This window comes from Grus americana, chromosome 3 (assembly GCF_028858705.1).
Source record: "Grus americana isolate bGruAme1 chromosome 3, bGruAme1.mat, whole genome shotgun sequence".
Taxonomy (NCBI): Eukaryota; Metazoa; Chordata; class Aves; order Gruiformes; family Gruidae; genus Grus; species Grus americana.
Genome location: NC_072854.1, coordinates 79,543,758 through 79,566,626, shown reverse-complemented (window position 1 = coordinate 79,566,626; position 22,869 = coordinate 79,543,758). Strand labels below are relative to the sequence as shown.

At 36.4% G+C, this 22,869-nt stretch overlaps 1 protein-coding gene across 1 annotated transcript in view; it reads left to right on the top strand.

Annotated features, from left to right (window-relative positions):
* The window catches only part of WDR27 (WD repeat domain 27), a 127,127-nt gene that overhangs the window by 56,220 nt on the left and 48,038 nt on the right, over positions 1–22,869 (top strand). The window contains exons 22-23 of the mRNA XM_054819477.1: positions 4,628–4,730; positions 19,421–19,519. Of these exons, the coding sequence (XP_054675452.1) occupies positions 4,628–4,730; positions 19,421–19,519 (202 nt within the window). The remainder of the gene's footprint in view (positions 1–4,627; positions 4,731–19,420; positions 19,520–22,869) is intronic.

Below are 22,869 nucleotides of genomic sequence, written 5' to 3'. Positions count from 1 at the left end.
TTAACATCATCCTAAGCAAGATACACATATACGCATGCTCAGAATTTGATTACTTCTTGGTCTCTTTTGAACGTGGGGATCCCATGATTTGCTATCTTTTCTTCCCTGGAGCTTTGAGTCTTGCTATCTGGATTCTGAGGGGAAAAAGGGATAAAGCAGTGGTTGGACTTCCTCCAACTTTGGGACTGGGGATGCATGAAAGTATGCAGGATGGGGAACATGTGGTTCCCCAACTGCTGGATGCTGTTGGTGAAAACATGCTGAGCTCCTATGTGAAGGGTTTGGTTTGTGTTTAAAATGAAATCCATGTGTATAGAACATCTAAGGTCGCTACCACTACTGTCAAGTTATACTCAGATTTCGTAGAGCCTCAATGGATCTGAAGGGTCTCTGAACAAATACCAGAGCACTGGGACAAAGTAATAGCATACAAGGAAAAGTGGTTAAAAAAAAAAGGAAACTTTGATTTGCAGTCAAGATATTTTTTTTAATGCAGCAAGTAGAATGAAATAGACTTATTTGTGAGAGTATTCCCTGATTTATAAAGACATGCACCATTCTGGTGTCTTTCTCTTACAAAGACAGAAAACGTTACTTTTTTTTCTAATATTCTGCAAGTTGTTTGTGACATAAACAGATTCATATTTTGGAAAGTAGATTAAAAGCTGTACAATGGAGAACATAGGGAAAATTTGGCTGTTTGCTGTCCCATGCAATTACCAGATGTTTGTCATGGTAACCCCTGAAAAGCTCTGACTAGAAAAGCATTCTTAGGAGGCTGAACAGCATTCCAGCTGGCCACGTAAGGCTTGCAATATCCAAAATAAGTTTGATCACCACCTGTTGCTACTTAAAAAAAAAAAAAAAAAAACCAACAAAAAAACCCAACACAACAGGAGGAAAAAAAAGCCCTGAAATGAGAGAACTCCTAGAATAAGCTAAAATTATACACATTTATTCTAGGATTTTTATTCACTTTTTTTCCATTCCTGTGATATCTGGAGATAGCTGGAGTTAATACATTGGATAACAAAGTTTCTATTGGATTCTGTGGAAAGTTTAGTTGGAATCGGTTTTTTTAAATGTCTTTTTAGAACAGGATTTTGAGGGGACGGGGAAGAAGCTATACTTGTAATAGAACATACGTCCTGATTATAATGGAAAAGCTGAACAGGAAAACAATTAAGAAAATAGAATCTAGGATGTTAGTTATTACTGTGGCTGTAGTAGCACAAGGAAAAGGGGCACTGTCCTATGACTCAGACATTGCTCTATATTGCTGTGGTATAGCAGAGAAAAGATCAGTGAAAGCTTTGGCATCCTGTTAGTTCTTATGCATCCATTTATAGGTAGAGTAATTGAGTTATTGATCACAAATGCAGAGGAGTCAAATTCTTTTGAAAGGAAGTTGTCTGCAGTGATTTATTAGGAGACTCTTCTGTGAAGAAGAAACACCTCATTGAGGAAGTTAGCTTTTACAGGCCCTGAGAATGAGGTCTTAAACACTGAGAACTAGTCCTGATGGCCAGTGCTCTACTTAAGGAAGAATGGTGATCCTGAAGGCATACTCAGGAGACACAGATGATATATGAATTTTGTTTATTTTTCTCATGAGGAAATTTCTTTCTGGGGATGCTGTTGTATCTTACAAGTATAAGATTAAAAAGCAACTTTTTCTCCAAACATTTCTATTAACATTGTCCATATGTGACAATGAGAAAAGGCACTGGGAAAGACTGTATTTTTGGGGGGACCCTGAATTTTGCAAACAGTGCAACTGGGACTCTGGCAGAGACAAGAAAAAACATGACTGAGGCTGACTTGTGGGAGAGATCTACTCTACACAATGAATAATGTTTAGTAGGAACCTAACTGAGGGCAAAATCTTGCAGTGCGACATCTGACCGTGAAGAGCAACAGCAAGCACATGAAATACATCATGCTTCATTTTTATTTCTAAGATATTTGAAAGAAAGACTTGCCCAAAGTTATAATAATGCCTTTGCTGCTTAATCACCTTTGGAGGTCATCTTACTTAACTCCCCTGCTTAAGCAGTGTCACGTATAGCTGGTTGTCCATGACCATGACCAGATGGCTTTTGAATATGTCCAAGGAGGGAGATTCTACAACCTCTCTGGGCAACCTGTGCCAGTGCTCAGTCACCCTCACACTAAAACCTGCTTCCTGATGTTCAGACAGAGCCTCCTATATTTCAGTTTTTGCCCATTGCCTCTTGTCCTGTCACTGGGCACCACTGAAAAGAGCCTAGCTCTGTCTTCTTTAAAGCCTGCCTTCAGCTCATTGATCGCTGATATCATTGTGAGGCCACTCTCAATTATCTTTGAAAGATCATGGTGATCAGGAGAGGTGTCTGAGGACTGAAGGAAAGTAAATGTCTTTCCTATCTTCAAAAAAGGCAAGAAGTTCCTAGGGAACTATGGACTCATCAGCTTCACCTTGATCCCTGGGAAAGTAATGGAACAACTGATTCTGGAAACCATTTCCAGTGACTGAGCAATGGCACAGGTTGCCCAGTGAGGTTGTGGAATTTTGCATCTTGGAGATATTCAAAACCTGTCCAGACATGGTCCTTGGCAACTGACTCTAGGTGAGCTGGGAAGCTGGACAAATGACCTCCAGATGTTGCCTTCCAACCTCAGTCATTATATGATTCTGTGAAAGCTGTGGTATGAGAAACATGCTATCTGTTATGTTTTTTTTAAAGTTATGTTCCAAAATGTAAAGTTCTTTGAAAGTATAAATCAAATAAGTATTCTGTGACTTGTCCTCCATTGCCTAACCTTTGGAGTCATATATGTTAGAATGCTGCATAGGAAGCTTGAATTAGAGGCAGGTTATTCAATGGCCCAAATGCGGCCATTGAAAGTCTCTGAATATTCTTGCAAGAGCTATGTGCAAACTGAAGTTGAAGAATGATTTTACATCTTAGTCACAGTAATTGACTGTCTTTAAAAGTTACTTCTCTTTGGACTGTAGTGTTCTCTTAAATTGGATTATTTACAACAGTTTTAGAGTAGAACTAGCCTGAGATGAAAGGTCTGGTTACTGTATACACAAAATGTCCATTGATATCAGTAGTTTTGTTATACAGAAATTCAGCCAAATATATGTATCTGTGAAAGTTCAGAGTTAGGCTCTGGAAAATGGTATATTTTCATGCATTCAAAAGTGTCTTTTTTTATGCTTTACTCAGTGATAGCCATTGGATCAGTCACAAAGTAATGTTTTTGTTTCACCTGGGTGAACGAAATCAACTTGGCATTCAGTGCATTCTTACACATACATGCGTTCTAAAATAGAACAACATGGTATAAAAATTTAGAGATTTCTGCACATGGGTCCAGTCAATTGAATTAACATAGTGTCTGTGATTTCACTGGCCAGGAAAAAGTGTATATCACAGGTGTTGGCAAGAGATGTTACTCTTTCAAATTTATTCCTGGGCCTAGCATACATAAAAAAAAAAGAATGTGCGACAGCTGTATTATCGTGAAGAATTTGATTTTGTTTTGTAAGGAGATCAGGTTGCTAGCATTAATAATAAAGGCAAAAGAAGAATACAATTATAAGTCTGTTTTGAAATTATATCTCATGGGTATAAAAATAAAGCTCTGAAATGAGGTATATGTATGTAAATGATAATTCTGAATGGAGTTGAAAATTGTATTAAAATGTCTTTTAACATTGAAACAACTCTAAGTACCACTTTTTTCCTTAATTTTGTAATGACTATAGAGCTATCACAGTTCTTTACAATCACGGATTTTTTTTTAGATGGATATTAATCTTCATCTCATTAAAAACATTATTATTTTTAAATGGGCCAATTGTACGTAGCTACCAAAAACTTACTCCACAACTCTTCTTTGCAATATTAACGTGAAAAGTAGGAAATTAATTCTCTGTGTTAAATTTAAATGCATTCCTTCCTTAAGACTGTATTAACTCAGATAGGTAAGACATTATCTACAGCTGTAGGGTTGATAGCTAGATTTATCAGTTTGGAATGTCATTTGGATATTACCTTTCTTGAATTTACAAGATAAAATAAATTAGTGCATGGAGTAGGAATGTAAATAAAGCAACACAGATTAAATATCCAGATTTGGGAATAAGAAAAGCAAACAATAATTACTTATGTTATGATTCCACATACTGGATCTTCATTCGATATAAAGTACTTGAGGGAGATTTCTAAAGCTTCATGGAGCAGATTGGCTTTCAGAACACCCTCCCCTTAATGCAGGGGAGTTTGTTTTTCCCTGCTGAGATGGTTAACTAGGGGTAGCTTAAAGGTAGGCATCACGGCTCCTCATTTCTAAATACTAATGATGTTTCTGTCTTTGTAAACTAAACAAAATTTAAGCATGGTTTTGAGCATTGTCCTGGGGTAGGAGCATTTTATTTTTAGTTGTTAATATTCTTCAATGTTTTTCAGTTTTGTCAAAATCCTGTTGCAGAGATATTTAAAACTTAATTTGTGGATGTGCCTTAGTAAATTTGTAGACTAAGAAAAATGGATGAGACTTCATCAGGATTTAATGAAAATGGCACTAAACCAGCTAGTTATTCATTAGTGTTAATAAGACCGAAATTTCTCTGAAGGTGTGAACGTCGTTTTGAAGGGCACAGTAGCTGCTGCTATCCATGTGGAATTGCAGTATCTCCTTGTGGACGGTTTATAGCCAGTGGATCAGATGACAAATGTGTAAGTAATGTTTTTGCTTATTTTCCTCCTAACTATAGGAGCTACTCATATTGAACACAAAGTAGTCTTTTTATACACGTTGCTAGGATTCATCTTAATGTGCAAAACTGAGGTCTATTATACTTACATATACTCCATTTATAGGTAGCAGTTACATATGATTCCTGATCTGTATGTTCTCTTTATTTTGCTTGAAAAATCCCTGAACAACCAAGTTTTAGTGCTCAAGGTAATTGTTAAAAGGTTGTTTCTAAAAGTTTTCATAGTGCTTGACTCTGAATTTTCACGTGCCATCAATGACGAGAAGAATAGTATCCCCTGTAGCACTGCTTTAAGTAGTATGTACATATCTGACCACTAGGAACTACGTAGCAACTACACATTAATTTACTTAAGGTCCCAAAGACAGGGTGATGAATCTTTCATTACTGGTTCCTTATGAACCAGTCAGCTGAATACAAAATGAAAAGTCCTTCAACTGCAGTTAGAACTTTCCATAATTCATGGTGTAACTTTGATTGTTTTTCCTCCCCAGGCAGGTTCTCTTCTCATGGAATATCAACTGTATTTAGATTATTACACTTAGCAAAGACTACTGTATTACTACCTTTTTGAGTATGCACCTAATTTTAAGTCAGTAAGTCCTGCATTGCTGGCACAATGTTTTTCTTGGTGTTTGCTAAGAGATAGATGATTGCTAGCTTGTAATCTAGGCCTTTCAGACTGGATTAGGGTAGGGTTCACTGTAAACAGATACTTTCAGAACAGCTGGGCAGGAAAGCTGTTTAATTTTCTTCTAGGTCTTTCTAGGTGACTCATCAGGACTATGACACAGGGTTTCTGGTCAACTTCGAATTCAGAACAAGATAAATTTACTGTTGTGGCTAGTTTTGAAATACTGGCTCCAATCATGTGTGAAGGTTAGAGATTTTATTGGCAGATTGCTGGAGTTTGGCAATACCTAATGTGTTTTTGACATTTCCAGATTAAATATTTTTTTCAAGTTTCTGGTAATTTGCATTTCAAAATGTAGCTTGCAATACAAAAGAAAGGCTTTTTGCTTTGTCTCTGAAACAAAATGCTTCTAATACTGATCTTAGCTCATGATGTATATGATATAAATATATTTAGTCAAGATTACTAATTAAGGTTGATTTTGAATAGTATAAAAAGAGGTGCAGTCACAAGACCTTTTGTCTTCTCTTTTGCATTAAGGCTATTGTTTGGAATTACTGCTGATACGAGAAAAGAAAGGCATAGAGCATGATTTTGCCCATACTTCAAATTCTTGGCACATGGTTGCTCGTCATAGGAAGCTGAATAGCTGAACTGCATCCTACTCCAGTTGGCATATGGTCCCTGATGGGCACAGTGCCAGTCAATACTTTTTAGTGTGGCTGCTAGGTTGGAATTTTGCATAATTTGCATCGTATGTCTATAGAGAACTTTCACTGTTCTTCTTCTTGTCCCCTCAGGAAGACTGAGTCAAGTTTCGGACTCTTGCTACAACTGTACCGTTAGGACAAAATACAGTTTTGGGGCATTTTTAGGAGGCTTCTCTTTGAAATGTTTAGACTGGATATACTGTTGTGTTTCCTTTTGAAAAAGAAAATTGAACGTGGCACTGAATAGTCCATTCATATTGTAAAACTAATAACATCCTGACAGATGGACTGATGTGCAACTGGAACAGTTTTAAGAGTATCAAGAAGCCACATATTTTTTCAGATTGTATTCTATGAGTGACTGTTCATTGGAGTTCAAAAAGCTGTGTAAAAATTCAACAGTGTGGATACAAAGTGTTATCTTGAAATAACACATTCTGGAAATAAGTTATGTAACTTTCCACTGACCAGCAACTGCATCTTTAATCATCTTGGAGTTTAATTTATCAAGTGCAACGCTTGCACCCTGTGGTTAACAAATATGATTGATTTTAAAGCCAAAAGAGGCAGAATTGGAATATAATTGAGAGACATTAATCTTAATCTGCCTTTTATATTTCACAATATTTGAAGTGTTTGACAGAGAAGAATATGTTGGCTGCACTGATTAATAGCAAAATCAAAACCATATTCATACAGGGCATAGAATCAGAAAACCAAAATATGTTATTGTAAACAAAGAGATGCAAATTCTGTCTGCCTTTTTCTGTACTTACAAAGTATATGACCTATTTTATATGAGAACAGCTTGGTATAGCTTCTGTGTGGCTGAAGTAGCCACTTGTTTTTATTTGAACTGCTTCTGTGTTTGTTAGTATGAGATTGGTACATACTGTAAATCATGGGTTGAAAGTGGTCCCCTAACTAATTACTCCAACTTCTTTAAGAGAACCTTTGTAAAGAACCGTGTAGGACCTTGTCATGGTTTAACCCCAGCCGGCAATTAAACACCTTCATGCATAATGGTTACTTGGGAAGACAAATGCCATTGCTCCAAATGTCCTTCTTCTTTCCCCAGCTTTATATGCTGAGCATGACATCATATGGATGGAATATCCCTTTGGTCAGTTGGGGTCAGCTGTCTGGGCTATGTCCCCTCACAACTTCTTGCACACAGCCAGCCCACTCACTGTTGGGGTGGTGTGAGAGGCAGAAAAGGCCTTGACTCTGTGTAAGCACTGCTCAGCAATAATGAAAACAGTATTATCAACACTATTTTCAGCACAAATCCAAACCACAGCCCCATACCAGCTACTGTGAAGAAAATTAACTCTATCCCAGCCAAAACCACCACAGACCTGATGGTCTGATCAAAGCAGGTACCCACAGTATCCTGGTTTTGAACTGTGATTATTCTTTCCAGAATTCCTTGTGATTAGAAAATGTAGAAAGTTAACATTTCTAATATAAGATCTTATCTTCATCTTAAATAGCCTAAGGTTACAGGTGACACAGGTTGACCTTTTCTTAACTGAATACGCATAATATTTTAATTTCTAACCATTTTACAAGTGGACGGTTTGAGGTTTCTGACTATCTGACAATAGTATTAAGGGTGTTGGACAAATACTCTAAATGGGTTTAGATTTCCATTTTCCTGGGATCTGTACAAATGTGTTTACCTAAGCATTTGTTGACCAAAGAAATATTGGTCTAAAAAGACAAAATTTTCTTGAGAGTGTGAAATGCTACTTTTAAAAATAGAAATAGCTAGTCTTCTCCTGTGCTCCATGTAGCTCTAGTTAGCTGTTTTACTTCATGTCTAATTAGGTCCTTCATTTTTGTCTCTGAAGACCTTAGGGCTCTCTGAATAAATTCCAAGTTTCCAGAAATGAAGTAGGGAATGCAGAAATAAAGATTTGGCTCTTTAATTGTTTTCAGATTCATTCTTGCTAGCTCTCTTTGAACTGTAGACTTTAAGGGGCATATTTTGACCCTAGTGCTGAAATGGAATTTGCTAACATAAAACTCTGTGCCCATGTCAGATCTCAAAGCCTGGGCTCACAGTTAACACTGACTGACCCATACGGCAAACCCAGGAGTTTTTCAGCATAACAGGTTGCTACATCAATAACAAAAATACATGGGTAATGTATGAAGTGGTCTTCCATTTTATTTACACTTTTCATCAAATTATAGGATTTTGCCTACAACGTTAAACATTGTCTTTGAAATACATTCTAAATCCAGGTTTAAATTTATGCCTTCCAACTGTGAAGGCATCAAAGGTAGAGACAGTAGGACAATTGTTCTTCTCCAGAGGGCATCAATACTCAAAGGACTTAACAGCAGACAGGATAAGGCAATTTGATTCTTATGCATAACATCAGTGTACTAAGCACTTGTTAATCCCTGAATGTTAACATTTGCGCAAAATTGGATTTAAAGTAAATTCCCATTATGCAAGTGGTGCTGGAAACACAAGGGTAAGGTGGCATATCCAAAGAACTCTGCAAACCTGTGAGTGGCGGCTGGATGCAAACCTGGGCCTGATAGTGCTTTCAGACACAGGGGGTTTTTTTCAGATAAAAGATTCTGCATCTGAAATAATACAAATTGTAGAATCTGTTTATAATCAACACCTTAGTTTTAAATAGTTATAGAGGTTGATGTTCCAAATAGAATGTCAGTCCTACCAAGCAATATACTTTTAATGTTTTGCTACCAGATATTTATTTAGTTGTAAAATTCACTGTCTCAAATCACATATCTTTATGACTTTCCCTATTGGATTAGAGTAATAACTTCTTTTATAAAGATAAGAAAAATATATATTATATAACAGAACTCTTAGTTTTATTTTTATCTATTCTCATGTCAAGATGGGTAGCTTTAAAAAGAATGTTTTTATTTTGTCACTCATAAATGCATTCAAAATGCAACACTGCTATCTATTAAACTTGTCATCTACTTTACTCAGCCACATATACTTTGGCTTTGAGAAGCCACAGTGAAAGGGGGTCTATAATTTGAAGTAATTTAAATTTTTAAAGTTTTCTGCCTTGTTTTGCCTAGTGTCTGAGTTGCAGTGCACTGGTGAAGAGTGAGCATCTGCTTTTTACTTTGGATAAGGAGTGTGTACACCCCTTTTTGGAGCATGTCTCCCAGTCCTCCCCATTTACTGTGCTTTGATTTGTATCACGGAGTCGTCTTGGATCATGCAGATCAATTCTTTCAGGTGAGGCTGAAGTGGAAGAGCAACTCCTTGAGCAAACTGAATGCTCTCTATATGCTAATGGTGTTCAGTCCACAAAATCAGAGATAAGAGAGCCCAAAGTAAAGCACCAAAATACATTTGGAGGTTGGGTTGCCAGCACTGTTTTGTTCTGTACATCTGCTCCTGTTGCGCTGCACTACTTCCTAATGTAATCATTGCCATAGGAGTTTATGATCTATTTCTTGACTCCCATAAATATATTATTAGTCCTATTAGTCTTTCTGTGGCTCAGTTCTGATTTATAAAATGGAGATTAGCAATCTATTGGTATCTTTCTTCTGTCCTTCCATCTTTAAAAGAATTTAGATGAAGCCTATCTCAATTTGTTACCACTGTGGTCAGTTACTCTGATCTTATTTATATGAAATACTTCTGCCCTTGTGTGTCTGTGGTGTGATAAGCTTAAAAACTGCATCTGATTAGATCCAAAATTGCATACAATGGTCTAGATAGCAAAGAAAAAACACTTCAAGAACCACAGAATGTGAATGACAAAATTATGTGGTTGGTTGTTTTACCTTTGAGACCACAATTTCACTAGGACTCTTTAGGTACTAATGAATGGAAGATAAAAGACTACAGAAGAGGCAGGGGGCTGAGAAATATATTCTGGTATGGATGTATGTAAATGGAGGAGATAGAACTTGCTAATAGTTCAGAGTGTTTAGTTCATTATCTCTTGGGAGCATATCTTGGAGTATCACTGATGTTTAAATTAGGTATCTTTGATGCAATAGAGTATGCTGTAGTGTTGACTTTAATGCTGGGTTTGGAAAAATAGGAGGATATTTTGTTTACTGGAAAATTACTTTTAGAAATATCTGATAGCGATGTTGTCTAGTATTTAGTGTCTTGGTCTACACTTCATACCAGAGGGCTTGCAGAACAGAATGTATTTTATGAGGCCGTGGTAGGGACTATCTGGGGTATTTTGGCTTTCAGTGTCATTGGTATCCCAATTATATATTACTCAAGTTTTATTTTATATGTCCATATTGTTTAACTAAGATAGGCTTTAAGAGAAAACATCTGGAGAAAATAGCATTAGTAATGCTTGCTGTGGAAAAACCAGGACTGACATTGCTTGGCAGAAGGAAATCCATGGCAGAGAATGAATGACAAGAGACTGTGACTACCTCTCTGCCAGCTCTTGCTGGAGAAAATCTATCCCTTTCCAAAGAGGAACACAACTTTGTGTTACTCTTGATCCTCAGTTTCTTGGATTCTTTGGTAGTATGGTTGGCTTTTAGGCCTATTATCCTAGGAGAGAAGAGATAAATATTGTTCTCATATTAATACAGCGATGACTTTATAGTGTGCTGGTACTTTGCTGTCTCTTTGGGTATATCTTTGAAGATGATTGAAAATCTTAGCCTTGCTAGATTATTTTATGAACCATGGAATCATGTGAGCATGAGCAAATTAGCTCCTCTTGTTTACTTCTTGGTCGGTTCAGACTATTTCTTTATCTATGCCTCTATACCTCAGACCTGACCATCATAAAACTAGACTGGCAGCTGAGAGTAGCAAAGGATTTTCTGCTGGCTATAGACATGTGCTTATTTAACTACTACAGAACACCTTTGTCCTAGCTGCCTGTCAAACTGAACTTTATGAGGCTGCAGTGCGTTACTATGTTAAACTTAAGTTCGGTAATACTTATGAGAGCTCAGTGGAGGTATGAGAAAATAGTCTTTTTGCTGAAGAAAAATAATTTTATAGAAAATACCCCGTATTCAAATGTAGGCAAAAAGGAAGTCAAAGTAGATACAAATACCCAAGTTTCATTTTGGAATGTATGCAGCAGTGAGGTGCTAAAAGTGGATATGTATAGATTTATACCCACAGGGATTGTGTTTTCTATATGTATACCTCTTAATCTACAACTTTGACAGCAGTTGTATTTTGTGTACCATTGGTACATATGCCTATAATCCTACTAGTTGATTGCATTGTGCTTGCAAATTTATTAAGATGGGGTAACCCTTTGTAAAGCTAATGAAATTCCCTGTTATGCCTAAACATCTGAATGAAGATACTCTGCATCATTTGAATCTTGCAGTATTTCTGTTGAACAGCCAACAGCAGTAAAGAAACAGGGAACGCAATTATCGGTAAAGTTGATACAGAAGAGAGTTTTAGCAGCAGTCAGAAAAGAGCCATTTCCAAAGTGGGTGTGATCCAACCATGCTTCTTCATAATGAGAGGTGAGGTAAATTTTCTTAAAACAAAATCTTCAAGTAATAATTCTGCACTCTGCCAAAGCTAAGTATGTTATAAAAGTAAAATACAGGAGTGTTTGGTGCTACCTAAATTCCACTGGCAGACAAATAAAAACAATCATATACATAAGGCTTTGAAATTGGCCAATTAAATAGAAAATAATATCAGGAAAAATATAAATTGGAAGCTTCTAAGAAGAGTGGCTTACAGAGGCAAATCTGAGATATGGTTTAGATGTTTATGTCATCTTTTTTAGTCAGGAAAATTCAAACTGTTAGCTATAACTGCCAACATACTGATACATTTGAAAAATATCCCCTGCATCTTGAAAGATGACTGATCTCAATACTATTAACTGTATTAATAATAAAGAGCGTTATTAATTTTCACTGTTACACCTTTTGTAGTTATGTCAAAGGAACTCAGATGGAAACTGGGATCTTACTGTAGTGGGCAATTTCCTGTGACTACCGGAAAGACAGCCTCCATAAGTGGCATTAGAAAGGGAAGGAACACTGACAGGGCATACTGTACTTAACATTTTGGTGACAGGCTTGAATAGACTTTCCATGCCACCATGTGTCAAGTGTATAAGATATCTTGGTACCGAAGAGTGTTAATCAGTGCTTAAGATACTTGTGAAATCAGTTTTATTATGTGTGGATTTGGCAGTGATGCCTATAGTTAAGGCAGTCTAACACTTTCCACTATAATACTGGTTTTAGTTGCTTATAATTGAGAAAATTTGGGGCTGAAACTTTCCATTCCGGCTGTCTGCTTCAGGCCAATTGTTATTTTTCATTTTAGTATAAGTATTTCAGGTGCTTTTTCAGCTTGAGATTGAGGAAAAATGCATGTTTCAGTGGGATATGTGCCCCAGTGTAAACAGGGAAAAGTGGGTTGCAAGCCAAACAATTATATCATGTGGTGTGAGAGTGTGCATCAGGTTTGATGGCACTAATGGAGGCAAATGGAGACTAATGCTTTATTAATAAATCCAGATGTCTTTCATAAAAGTGTAAGTAAGATTATTTATTTATTTTCTATCAAGAGGTTTTAACACTGTTATCTTCTGTAGTTCATTTGAAATATTAGAAAAAATAGTCAAAGGAAAGGGATGACTTCGGCCAACTCAAGCAAAATTTCTGAAGAAAAAATCTCTATTTGCATAAGGTCAAATTAGGTATCTTAGATACCAAAGGCTTTTCTTTTTCTTCTTCTTCTTTTTTTTTTTTCTATGATCTGTTCATAAAATATGTGCTCCACTTTAAAGCCACAGCAGTTACAAAGGATTTTTCTTGAAACTGGTGTTGCTTTTCTGATCCCTGTGCAAGAGCTGATAACAAGGAATATTTTTCAGCTATGCTTTCAGTGTTTCTCTTTCTGATTTGCTTCCCCCTCTTTCCCTTCCCAGGAGGGAGTAGGAGTGTTTGGCCCAAATGCATATGGCTATGGATTGGACTAGGGGGCAGTGGGAACAGATGGGGACAAGTTTGCTTTGAAGACAGAGTATAAGAAAACAGAGGAAAGAATTTATAGTGAAACTCTGCAGATAAAAAGTCAATTTATTTAGCACGCTCTCTCAACAAATGCAGTAGAATTAAGTAGTTTTCCATTTGGATACAAATTCTTTGCCTCAAGGAGGGACCTTCACCCTTCTTCCCTGTCTCTTGCTACAAATTTAAAGAAGAAAGCACAAGCTCGTATATGCATATAAGGTGCTAAATACAGTCTCACACTGTGGGTTAATGAAAACTGACTACTCCAAATTTTCTTCAAACTTCAAGTGAAAGGAAACGCAAGTAAGTATGTGGTTATGGGTGCAGGAAACTTGTTTGGAAGCTGTTGGTACAGGTAAATGATTTTTACTTTTGGCTGACCCTTGGACAGAAATGGAAAGGAAATACCAATATCTACTGAATCAGTATTTTTATTACAAGAAATTGGTCTTAATATAAAAAAAAGGGATTGACTTTGGCTAAAGCCTATAAAAGATTATATGCACATATGCATTTTGGGTATTTCTGAGTACTTCCTAGACTGTTTTGCTTTCTTTTTTATTACATTTGGTTTGCTGAAAATCTGTTCTTTCTCTGTCATTGAATTCATATTTTCAACTTTCTTTTTCTTCTGTGGCTAGCGTTATGGTATCATTTATAATTCACTTACTGTTTTGTTTTGTTTGGTTTTTTTTGGTTTTTTTTTTTTCTGTAGAGAAGAATATGCTAAAAAAATCTAGTAAGTATAGAATAGAAAAACAATTTGAATGACATCAGAAATGTAGTAAAACTAGAATGATGGCAGACTACAGTAGGAGAATGTTTATACTGGAGTTATTCCACTTCTTATGAATACCTGAATGTCATTTCTGTTAAAATACAATTTCCTTTGGGTTGAGTTGTCTGGGTTGGGGTTTTTTTTGGTTTTTTTTGTTTGTTTGTTTGTTTTTTGGGGGTTTTGGTTGGGTTTTTTTTTTTTACTATTGAAGTTAAAAATAAATATTCTGAAAAGTTTATTTTCAATCTTGCACCAAGTTAACTTTTATTCTCAGAATTTAGGCTACCACTAGCTAGCTTAAATATCTGTGACTAGAGTTCCTTGAACAGAAGCTGTTTTTATACACTTTTTTATGGTGATGCTTTTCTTTTAATCACATTTTAATGTGTTACATTTGAAAACTACTCTGATTTAAAATATTTGCTATTAGTTTCCTTACAAGCACAGTTATTGGAAGAGAAGATGATAGCTGCCACAACATAATAAACCATTCTGATATGTAGTCAGGGAATCTGCCACTTTTTCTGTTGAAGCTGAACCACCACACCTAAATATTTAAGATTTACAGGGCTAGAAATACAATATCAGAAAGAAGCTTAACAGTAGTTCTGTTAGGATAGAATTGTAGGAATGAAGTACAGTGGGAAAGTTGTGTTGCCAGCTGTGTTCTGTGTGTTTTGTCTAGCAGTCGTTCAATATAAAAGTAGTCTCTGTAGTAAAGATCAGAGTAAAGGTCTTTCCCATGCTGATGAATGCTTCAGTGGTTTGCTACAGGTGGGCTTCTATCTGTACTTGCTTGTTATTATTTTTCTCTGACCCAGTGAATCTTGTTCCACAATGTGACAATTCAGAAGAGGGCTGTATCCAAGCCAAAGCTCTAGCTCAGGACTTTGAATAATTTCTTGAAAGGTGTGAGGTAAGAGTTTGAATGCTTTTTAGGTTGAGAAGTGTGATTAGCTAACATCTCTTTCTAGACAACCAAATACACACTTGCTAGATCCTACTGAAGCCGCACAACTGCTTCATAAAATTTTTTGAAAGAAAGGTATGAGCCAAATGGTTGATTTAGGAACCGTGTAGAAGAGCATAAATTACTAGAATACCTGGGTTTCACAAACATTGGATTTGTCTTCAAAAAAACCCAATGAAATGTTATCACATCTATTTTACTGAGAGGAATGGGGACATAAAGATTAAGCCAAAAATGAGTGTGCTCCTCCCCAAATTAAACTGAGAACTTGGAATGGAAAATTGATTTTTATTGGATAAATTTGGCGAAGTTCTGTAAGCCACTAGATTATGATGGAAAATTTTCAGCTTCACTAACCATGTCTCTCTGTGATATATTCTCTTGGATAAAACATGGAGCCATGTTTCTTCTTGGCTCAGAAATTGTTGGAAAGCATTGTAGATCTGTGATTCAGAGCATTTTGTGCTCTAGACTCTTGCTGTCCTTGACTTTGCCTCTTCTTTGTGCCTACTTCCATGAAAGGGAGGAAGGAGAGTAGGCTTGAAGAGGAAATGAAAAGTGACATTAAGGCAATTTGGGGCCAGAAAGAGAAAATATGGTGAGTGATAGAAAGCATAGTCCTGTCTGCTGCCTATAACTATCTGCCAAAGACTGGTCTTAGTATATGCAGAAGAACTGATGTAGGCATTCCAAAAACTTGCAACTGCAGAGTAATTAGCTTGTGAAGGGAAATAATTGCTTGCAATAGTAGTTTTGTAAATCTATTTTACTAGCTCCCCATGTATCAGTTGTGTGGAGTCCAGAGGACTTATGCTATGTACCAAGTACCTCAATTTCAGAGTTGATTTTATTCTTTCCAGTATCATCCTCATTCAGTTCTATTCTGTTTAAGTTCTTATATCTAACAAAGTTCTGCAGTGTGTTAAGAAACACGACATATTTGTTTTGGTCATTCACACAGTTCCAAAGGGGATGGACATGCGTACAATAGCTATGAGGAACAGGATTTGAATCTTTTATGATACAAACACCTAAAAAGTGTCGTGGCATTACTGACTATTGTAATACTGTTGAACTATTTTGACAAGGGGTCCGCAGGATTTTGGTGTGCTGTTTGGTAAGAATGATTTCTCCCTGTTTTCACAAATACTGTCTTTCTTCAGTTAGTTAGATGTGGAGGAGCATCCTGTTCTGGAGACTGCAGTGCAGCTTGTAATGCTTCTTGCTCTCCTCTCGCTCAGCGTACTCCTTTCCTTTCTGAAATCTCCCCAGAATATGGACTTCTACAGCATCTCATCTCTCATTTTCTCGACACTTGCAGATTCCCATTAATTATGTGAGCATGACTGCTATAGTCTTCTCTGGCACTGTGGTGGCGGTGGTGAAGTACAACCTGACTGCAGTCTCTACACATCATCCTTGCTGGAGTGAAAAGGTCATTGCTAGCACTCTGTTCTTGGAAGGAAGTCCTGTGGGAAGTCTGGACAGTAGGGCCAGGTGATACAAAGCGTGGCTATGAAGAGGAGAGCACAATCTTACATGGACTGAGATAACACATAGGTGTCAGCACCTGATAATTTTGATACCAGTTGAGTCATGGTATAGTATCATCAGAGTGAAGAATGGAGAGCCAGTATGGAAGAAGGAGAATGGATGGAAGTAGCCCTATAAAATAAAGAAAATTTTGAAGGGTGCTATTATGTTAGAACTCTGAAACCTTCTCTGTTTAAGCCTAATTACTTGGCAATATTGTAATCTGTTTAGGTTGTGAATAACCAACACTACCTCTTAATATTTTTATGTCAATAAAGAGGAATCTTATGACTAACTGGAGGTATTTACAAACAGCAATTGTGGCGTTTCTGTATGGAAACAGCAAGAACTTGAGCAGTCCTGTGTACAGACTGAATTTACTAATAGGTGGTCTTGTACTTTCCATCAGAGAAAACAATTTCATGTCTATAGACACATCAGAATGCTTTCTTTTGTGTCATTAAATCACTTTTCTCTTGTTTGAGTTCCCCTTACCTATCTGTTCCCTTGTGAACTGATCATGTTCCAAGTGGTATAAGTCACAGTAGCTGTGGTATGGCCATATATTTTAAAACAAACAAACAAAAAAATTACTGCTTTTATATTACTAGTGATCAAATACTCATTATTATGACTAGTTTCATGAGATGTTTAAAAAGTAGGGAGGAGGGTCTTAGTTTTTAAGGCAGCATTTCCAATTAACAAGCGTTTGCTGTATCCTTTTAGGAAGGGCACAATGATTTTAACACATTACTGAGGACTCTGCTACTTTCCCAGTTGGTATGGCAATATCTGTGTGGAATGCTACAAAAGATCCAGAGGTTAAAAATGGATACCTACGTTTCTGTCTGTTTTTAGGTACTTCATTTATGCCAGTAGATGGTTTTAATTCCACATCCTGGCCTGAATCTAGAACATGTGAGGTATATAAACTGGATGCAATTAAGTAGATTTACAGCTGGCCTCTTGGTTTGCCTCTCAGTGAATACGGCCATGAATGGAATATTTGACACTGAGGACTATCCAGTGTTTATTCAGTGCTGGTTTGACTAGAGAACCTTTGGTGTTGGCTGATAAGATTTGTTTTCTGAGTGAGGCATTGTTTTTCAGGACCTGCATTGGTCCATGAAACTTTTCATAAATTGGGAAGAGTGTCGGGTTTTGGGATATATATCTTGTAGCAGTTTTCCATCTGCTAGGGGAAGCTCATCTGCCTTGGTTCTGAATGATTAAACTCATTTTAGGGTACTATCAACAAAAAACTTAAGTCACAGAGTAATACATGTTTGTAATAGTGTCTATGCACAGTTTGGTTTAGTTTATGTTAGGCTGTGCTCTGAATTCCATGTTCATAGTCTTAAATGCAGAGATTTAGTAAAGAATGGAACATTTTAATTTTTTATTGAAATTGTAAAGTTTGGCTTATCATCTTTGACTATTTTTTGCATGCTTTAGAATTTATTCTTTCTTTTGAGATACACATTTTATTTATAATATACTGTCTTGGTTTCAGATGAGATAGAGTTAATTTTCTTTCTAGTAGGTGATATAGTGCTGTGTTGAATTTAGGATGAGAATAATGTTGATAACACACAGATGTCTTTAGTTGTTGGTAGGTAGTTGTAGTGTCTACACTAAATCAAGGACTTTTCAGCTTCCCACGCCCTCCCAGGTGCACGAGAAGCTGGGAGAGCACAGCCAGGACACGGACCCAGACTGGCCAAAGGGACATTCCCTGCCATGGAACGTTAGGCTCCCTATAGAACTTAGGGAAGCTAGCTGGGTGGGTGCAGATTCGCTGCTCAGAAACAGAGTGGGCACTGGGGTTATTTTCTGTGGGTGGTAATTGCATTTGTGCATCATTTGGTTGTTGTTGTTGTTGTTGTTGTTACTTCTATTATTATTCTCTCCCTTTGTTATTCTATTAAACTGTCTTTATCTCAACTCCCAATTTTTTTTTTTTTCCAATTCTCCTCATCCCACTGGGGAGGGAGGAGTGAGTGACTGACTGCGTGGTGCTTGGTTACCAGCTGGGTTTAAACCACGACATGTATCAAATAAATCTGCATATTTTCTACATATGTATGTGTCTTTTTTGTTATGCCTTGTGTATGCACGTGGACTGTATCCTGCAAATAATTGTTATTTTTAGTAGATAAGGCATAGTCTAAATCCTACATGCCTGCAATGGTTTCAGGATTTTAGGATTGTATATACAAGTATTTCTTATGTGGAAGGCCTATACTACAGGATTTATATTAAAACATTTTCTGTTTTGTTTATGTAAGATAATGCTAATTTAATATCACAATCCAACTGTTTTCATAGTATCAGTGTGTCTATGACTTTCACTGAGTTTTGGATTGGTTTCTTAATGCAGTTTTGCATTGGCACTTTTTCATTATTTGAGGCTGTACCAATAATGTAATTATTTTGCTACTAAATTTAATTTACTCCTTGGAAATAATTTTCCCCTTTTTTCTTTGAGAAGCAAAGGCAGGAAGTATGCTTTTTCTCATTGGTGATACCCTCATCACTTGTAATATTATTGATTTGTTATTGAATTCTATGCTGTTCAATTAAAAACTGCAAAGACCTATGTAGAAATCAAGAAATTTTATTTAATGTAGTGACAAACATAAAAGTTTCCAAGCTTAGAAACCAACGGTTTAGATTCTACATATTTCTACTTAAAAGAAAGGGTTTAAATTCTGAAGAACACTCTTGAAAATATATTTTAAAGGGTCATTTTTTCCCTACCTAATTTTTAGTTATTTAAGGGGAAAATATTTCATTACTCTTCTAAATGGTTTTTTTTCTTTCATTTGAGTTAAATTAAGCATTTGCTAAATTATCCTGAATTATACAAATGAATTCTAAGATGTTGATTTTATATTTGTTTAGCTATTATGAAAATTTTCTAACTTCACTGTAGGCTGAATCTTTAGTATTCCTATACTAAAACAGTGCTTCTAGAATGTGATATATTTCTTTAAAGTGAAAATATAATCTCATTGTTTTTTAGGCTTACATATATGAAATGAATTCAAGCACTTTTTCCCATAAACTGGGGGGACACACAGAATCTGTCATCAGTGTGACTTTTAGTCCCTCATCTCCACAGGTGAGTCATTGTTTTTTCTCCTGTTTGTAATTAAGATATGTAAAATCATCACTAAAGCTTGCTTTTCACTACTCTTTCATTTACCTGCCAATGTGCTGTGCAGTTGTAAGGCTGTTCATCTACTTCCAACAATAGTGTAGTTATTGTGTAAATTATAAAATGCAAACGGTTGCATGCCACAGAGACAAATGCTCTAACTGCCTAGAAAGAAGAGTTCTGGCATGGAAACTATTGCAAACCTGTACTTGTTGAATGTTGGGAAAATCCACCTCAAATTACCTGAGTAAACTACTAATTCAGAGAATTTAAGAGGGAAATAAGTAGGGGCAGGGAAATGGCAAGAGGCTCAGGCCTGCCATAAGTACTCAAAGGCCTGAAAGATTTAAAAAGCAATGTTATCTTAAATTTGCTGTGTCATAATAAATACTGAAATAGCTTTATCACAGTATTTTGAAAAACTACTACTGTTGTGTTCTGAGCCTTTCAGATACCTGTAGGTAACAAGTACTCCAAAGAAGTTAGGCATTAGGCAATGACAATTCCTATTTTTTTACTGATCATTAATACTATGCTGTGTTAACAGCATTATATTTCAATGCAATGGTTTAATTATAGTGCAGCAATATATACACAGGAGTCTGTTTTCTAAATTTTATCTTGAAACCAGAGCTTCCCTACAGCTAGTTTATCATGTGAATTCTTTGTATATTGTTTTGAATCCTATAGACTTACCTTCTTTGTTTTCATGTATTGAAACTGCATTGAAGCTTTCTACTTTCTACACTTCTCCTTACTTTAAGGAGACAACAATGGTTACTATACATAGAAAAGAGTGCACAGTAGTTTCTCTTTACTTCACTGCCTCCAGAACACTGGCTGTACTTGTGACTATTAAAAAATATTTATGGAGTAAGTATAATTTCTTTACATGTGGGAATATTGTCACATTTGCGTATCTCCTTCCACTTGTAAATAAAGATGTTAGCATTTCTAGAAGTTTTATTCCTTGTGTATATGGTTTTTGAACTGGGAAATTGTTAATTACTATTTTGTGGTGAACATTATGTATTTCTACTCTTTGGATTCAGCAATGCTATATTCAACCAAATAGAATAGTTTATTAAATTTTGCACCCAGATTAAGACTAGTTTCAGGTTTAGCACTGAATACAGTTCTGCAAAAAAGATGCTATATACTGCAGAATAGAGATGACTGTAGTCTTGCAGCACCCTGATGTGTCGTCCAGCTGTTGAAATGCATTTTGGTGGAAAATGTCTTATTAGAGTTTAATTGTTAAAAGTCTAGAGGCTCAGTTGCAATAATACTATGAATCAAGACCTTGAAGTAACTACATTCAGACAAATCAGTTGTTGATCGAAGGGGCAGAATCCATAAATGGGGTAAAATAAACATTGGCCGTGGATCCAAGCCAGACTGGTCTAACACTGAAAGTGTGCCTTGGGGCACAAAGCCTTTAATATTGAACTTTATGAAACATCACACAGTCAATTTAGCATTATGGTTAAGAGCCAAATCTGAAGTTCAAGGACCAGAAACCCTTTTCTTGAAGAGCTCTTTCCTGAGAAGCAAGAGGTGTGGATTTGAACCAATTGACAGATTTCCCCATAGATACGGTTCTGCGGGAAGATTTTGAAGCCGATCTTATCAGCAACATTTTACTAAAAAGCAAGGAACGTGCAGAAACTGCTCCTCTCAAGGATTACAACTGAAATGTAAATTCTGTTAACCAAGTCATTCTGTATAATAAGCACTCTGAAATACTTTCTAAATAAGTACTTTTGGGGAAGTTGTAGAAAAAAAAAATCAACTGAGCTTTCCAATATAGGATTTAACATGAAGTTACATTCAAAGGCACTAGGAGAAAGCACTAGGAGAAGAAGCTAAGAAATGCAATGGTAAGCTTGTAGAGTGGAAAAGAAGAAAACCACAAATGAATCAGAAAAGAAGAATCCCATGCCATGAAAGAAAGACTTTGTATTAGGCAGCCAGAGTTTCCAACACTGAAAGATTTTTATACCTACCGCTACCACTAGTTAGGGATTTAAAACTGACACTACTCCCATTTCATCCAAAGTTTGAATGAATACAGTTAAGAATTATATTGGTTTCTGAATAACCTCTGCACAAAGCCCCATTGCATTCAAAGGGAAACACTGGCAGGGGAAGAAGTAAGGGGTGAAAAAAGGGAAGTGGCGGATGAGTGAAATTCGAACATTATGGCTAAGCTTTCTGCCGTGGAAGGATCCAGCCAAGAGTGAGGTGTACTGGCAGCACTCCAGTTCAGTGGTTGCTTGCCCAGCACCTGTCCATGAGGTAGTTTGTTCCAACCATTATTATAACTCTTACTTGCATAAATGTTCTTCCAGAAAAGAGGGGGAAACCTGCATGGGTATAATAGTGATTTTTTTTACTGATGGGGGGCATTGTTGCTTTCATCATATGGTAATCTGGAATGATTTATAAAATGGTTGCTATGAAAGCTGGAGAAGGGGAATAAGAAGCTTTGCATTTATTTTAGATTTATTTTCAAATTGATTTCTCAGTTTTAGCTTCTCATTGTCACTTCCTAGTTTTCAGTCATTGTTTAAAACTTATATAGGGAAAACAGTTTATCTTACCAAAAATATTAATTGAATTTCAATCTATTTTAGGGACTATATATGAAGGCATATTATAGTGTTTAACTCTAATAACTATAACTGTTAACTATAACATATTTGAGTCAATCTAATTAAAATAGGGTGGGAGTCTTATCTTCCAAATATGAGCACAATAAATCACCTCTCTTTGAAATGTTTTTGAAGCAGGATAAAAGCAAATGGGGACACTATTGTCATCTGCTGGTTTTTGGTGGCTTTTGTGTAGTTGAGTGTTGGTTTCATCTTTGTAGAACCTGGGTGAACACTGAGGACAAAGCCATCCAAGTACACTCCATCATCCTCATCGGTAGCTGCTTAAAAAAAAAAGCAGAGAAGAAGCAGCAAAGCTCCAAGTTCTCAGCCAATATACTGTGCTGGAAGTTATTTTTTCATGACAGAATCATGACTTTGAAACCAGTATGCATTGCTGCCACCCTACTGATATACTGAGAGGCAGTTTTGAGAGAGAGAAAAAAAAACCACCCCAAACTACACTTTAATAGAACAAGCCCTGAGCCATCTGATCTGAATTCAGCATTGACCTTTTTTTGAGTAGAAGGCTGGATGAGATGATTTCCTGAAGTCCTCAGAAGGCTGACCTGCTTGAAGGGAGACATATTTAATGTTCCCAGTAAGGATGTTTGCTTGTGGGTGTCTCAGATAGTAATACTATCTAAAGCACTAAACCCA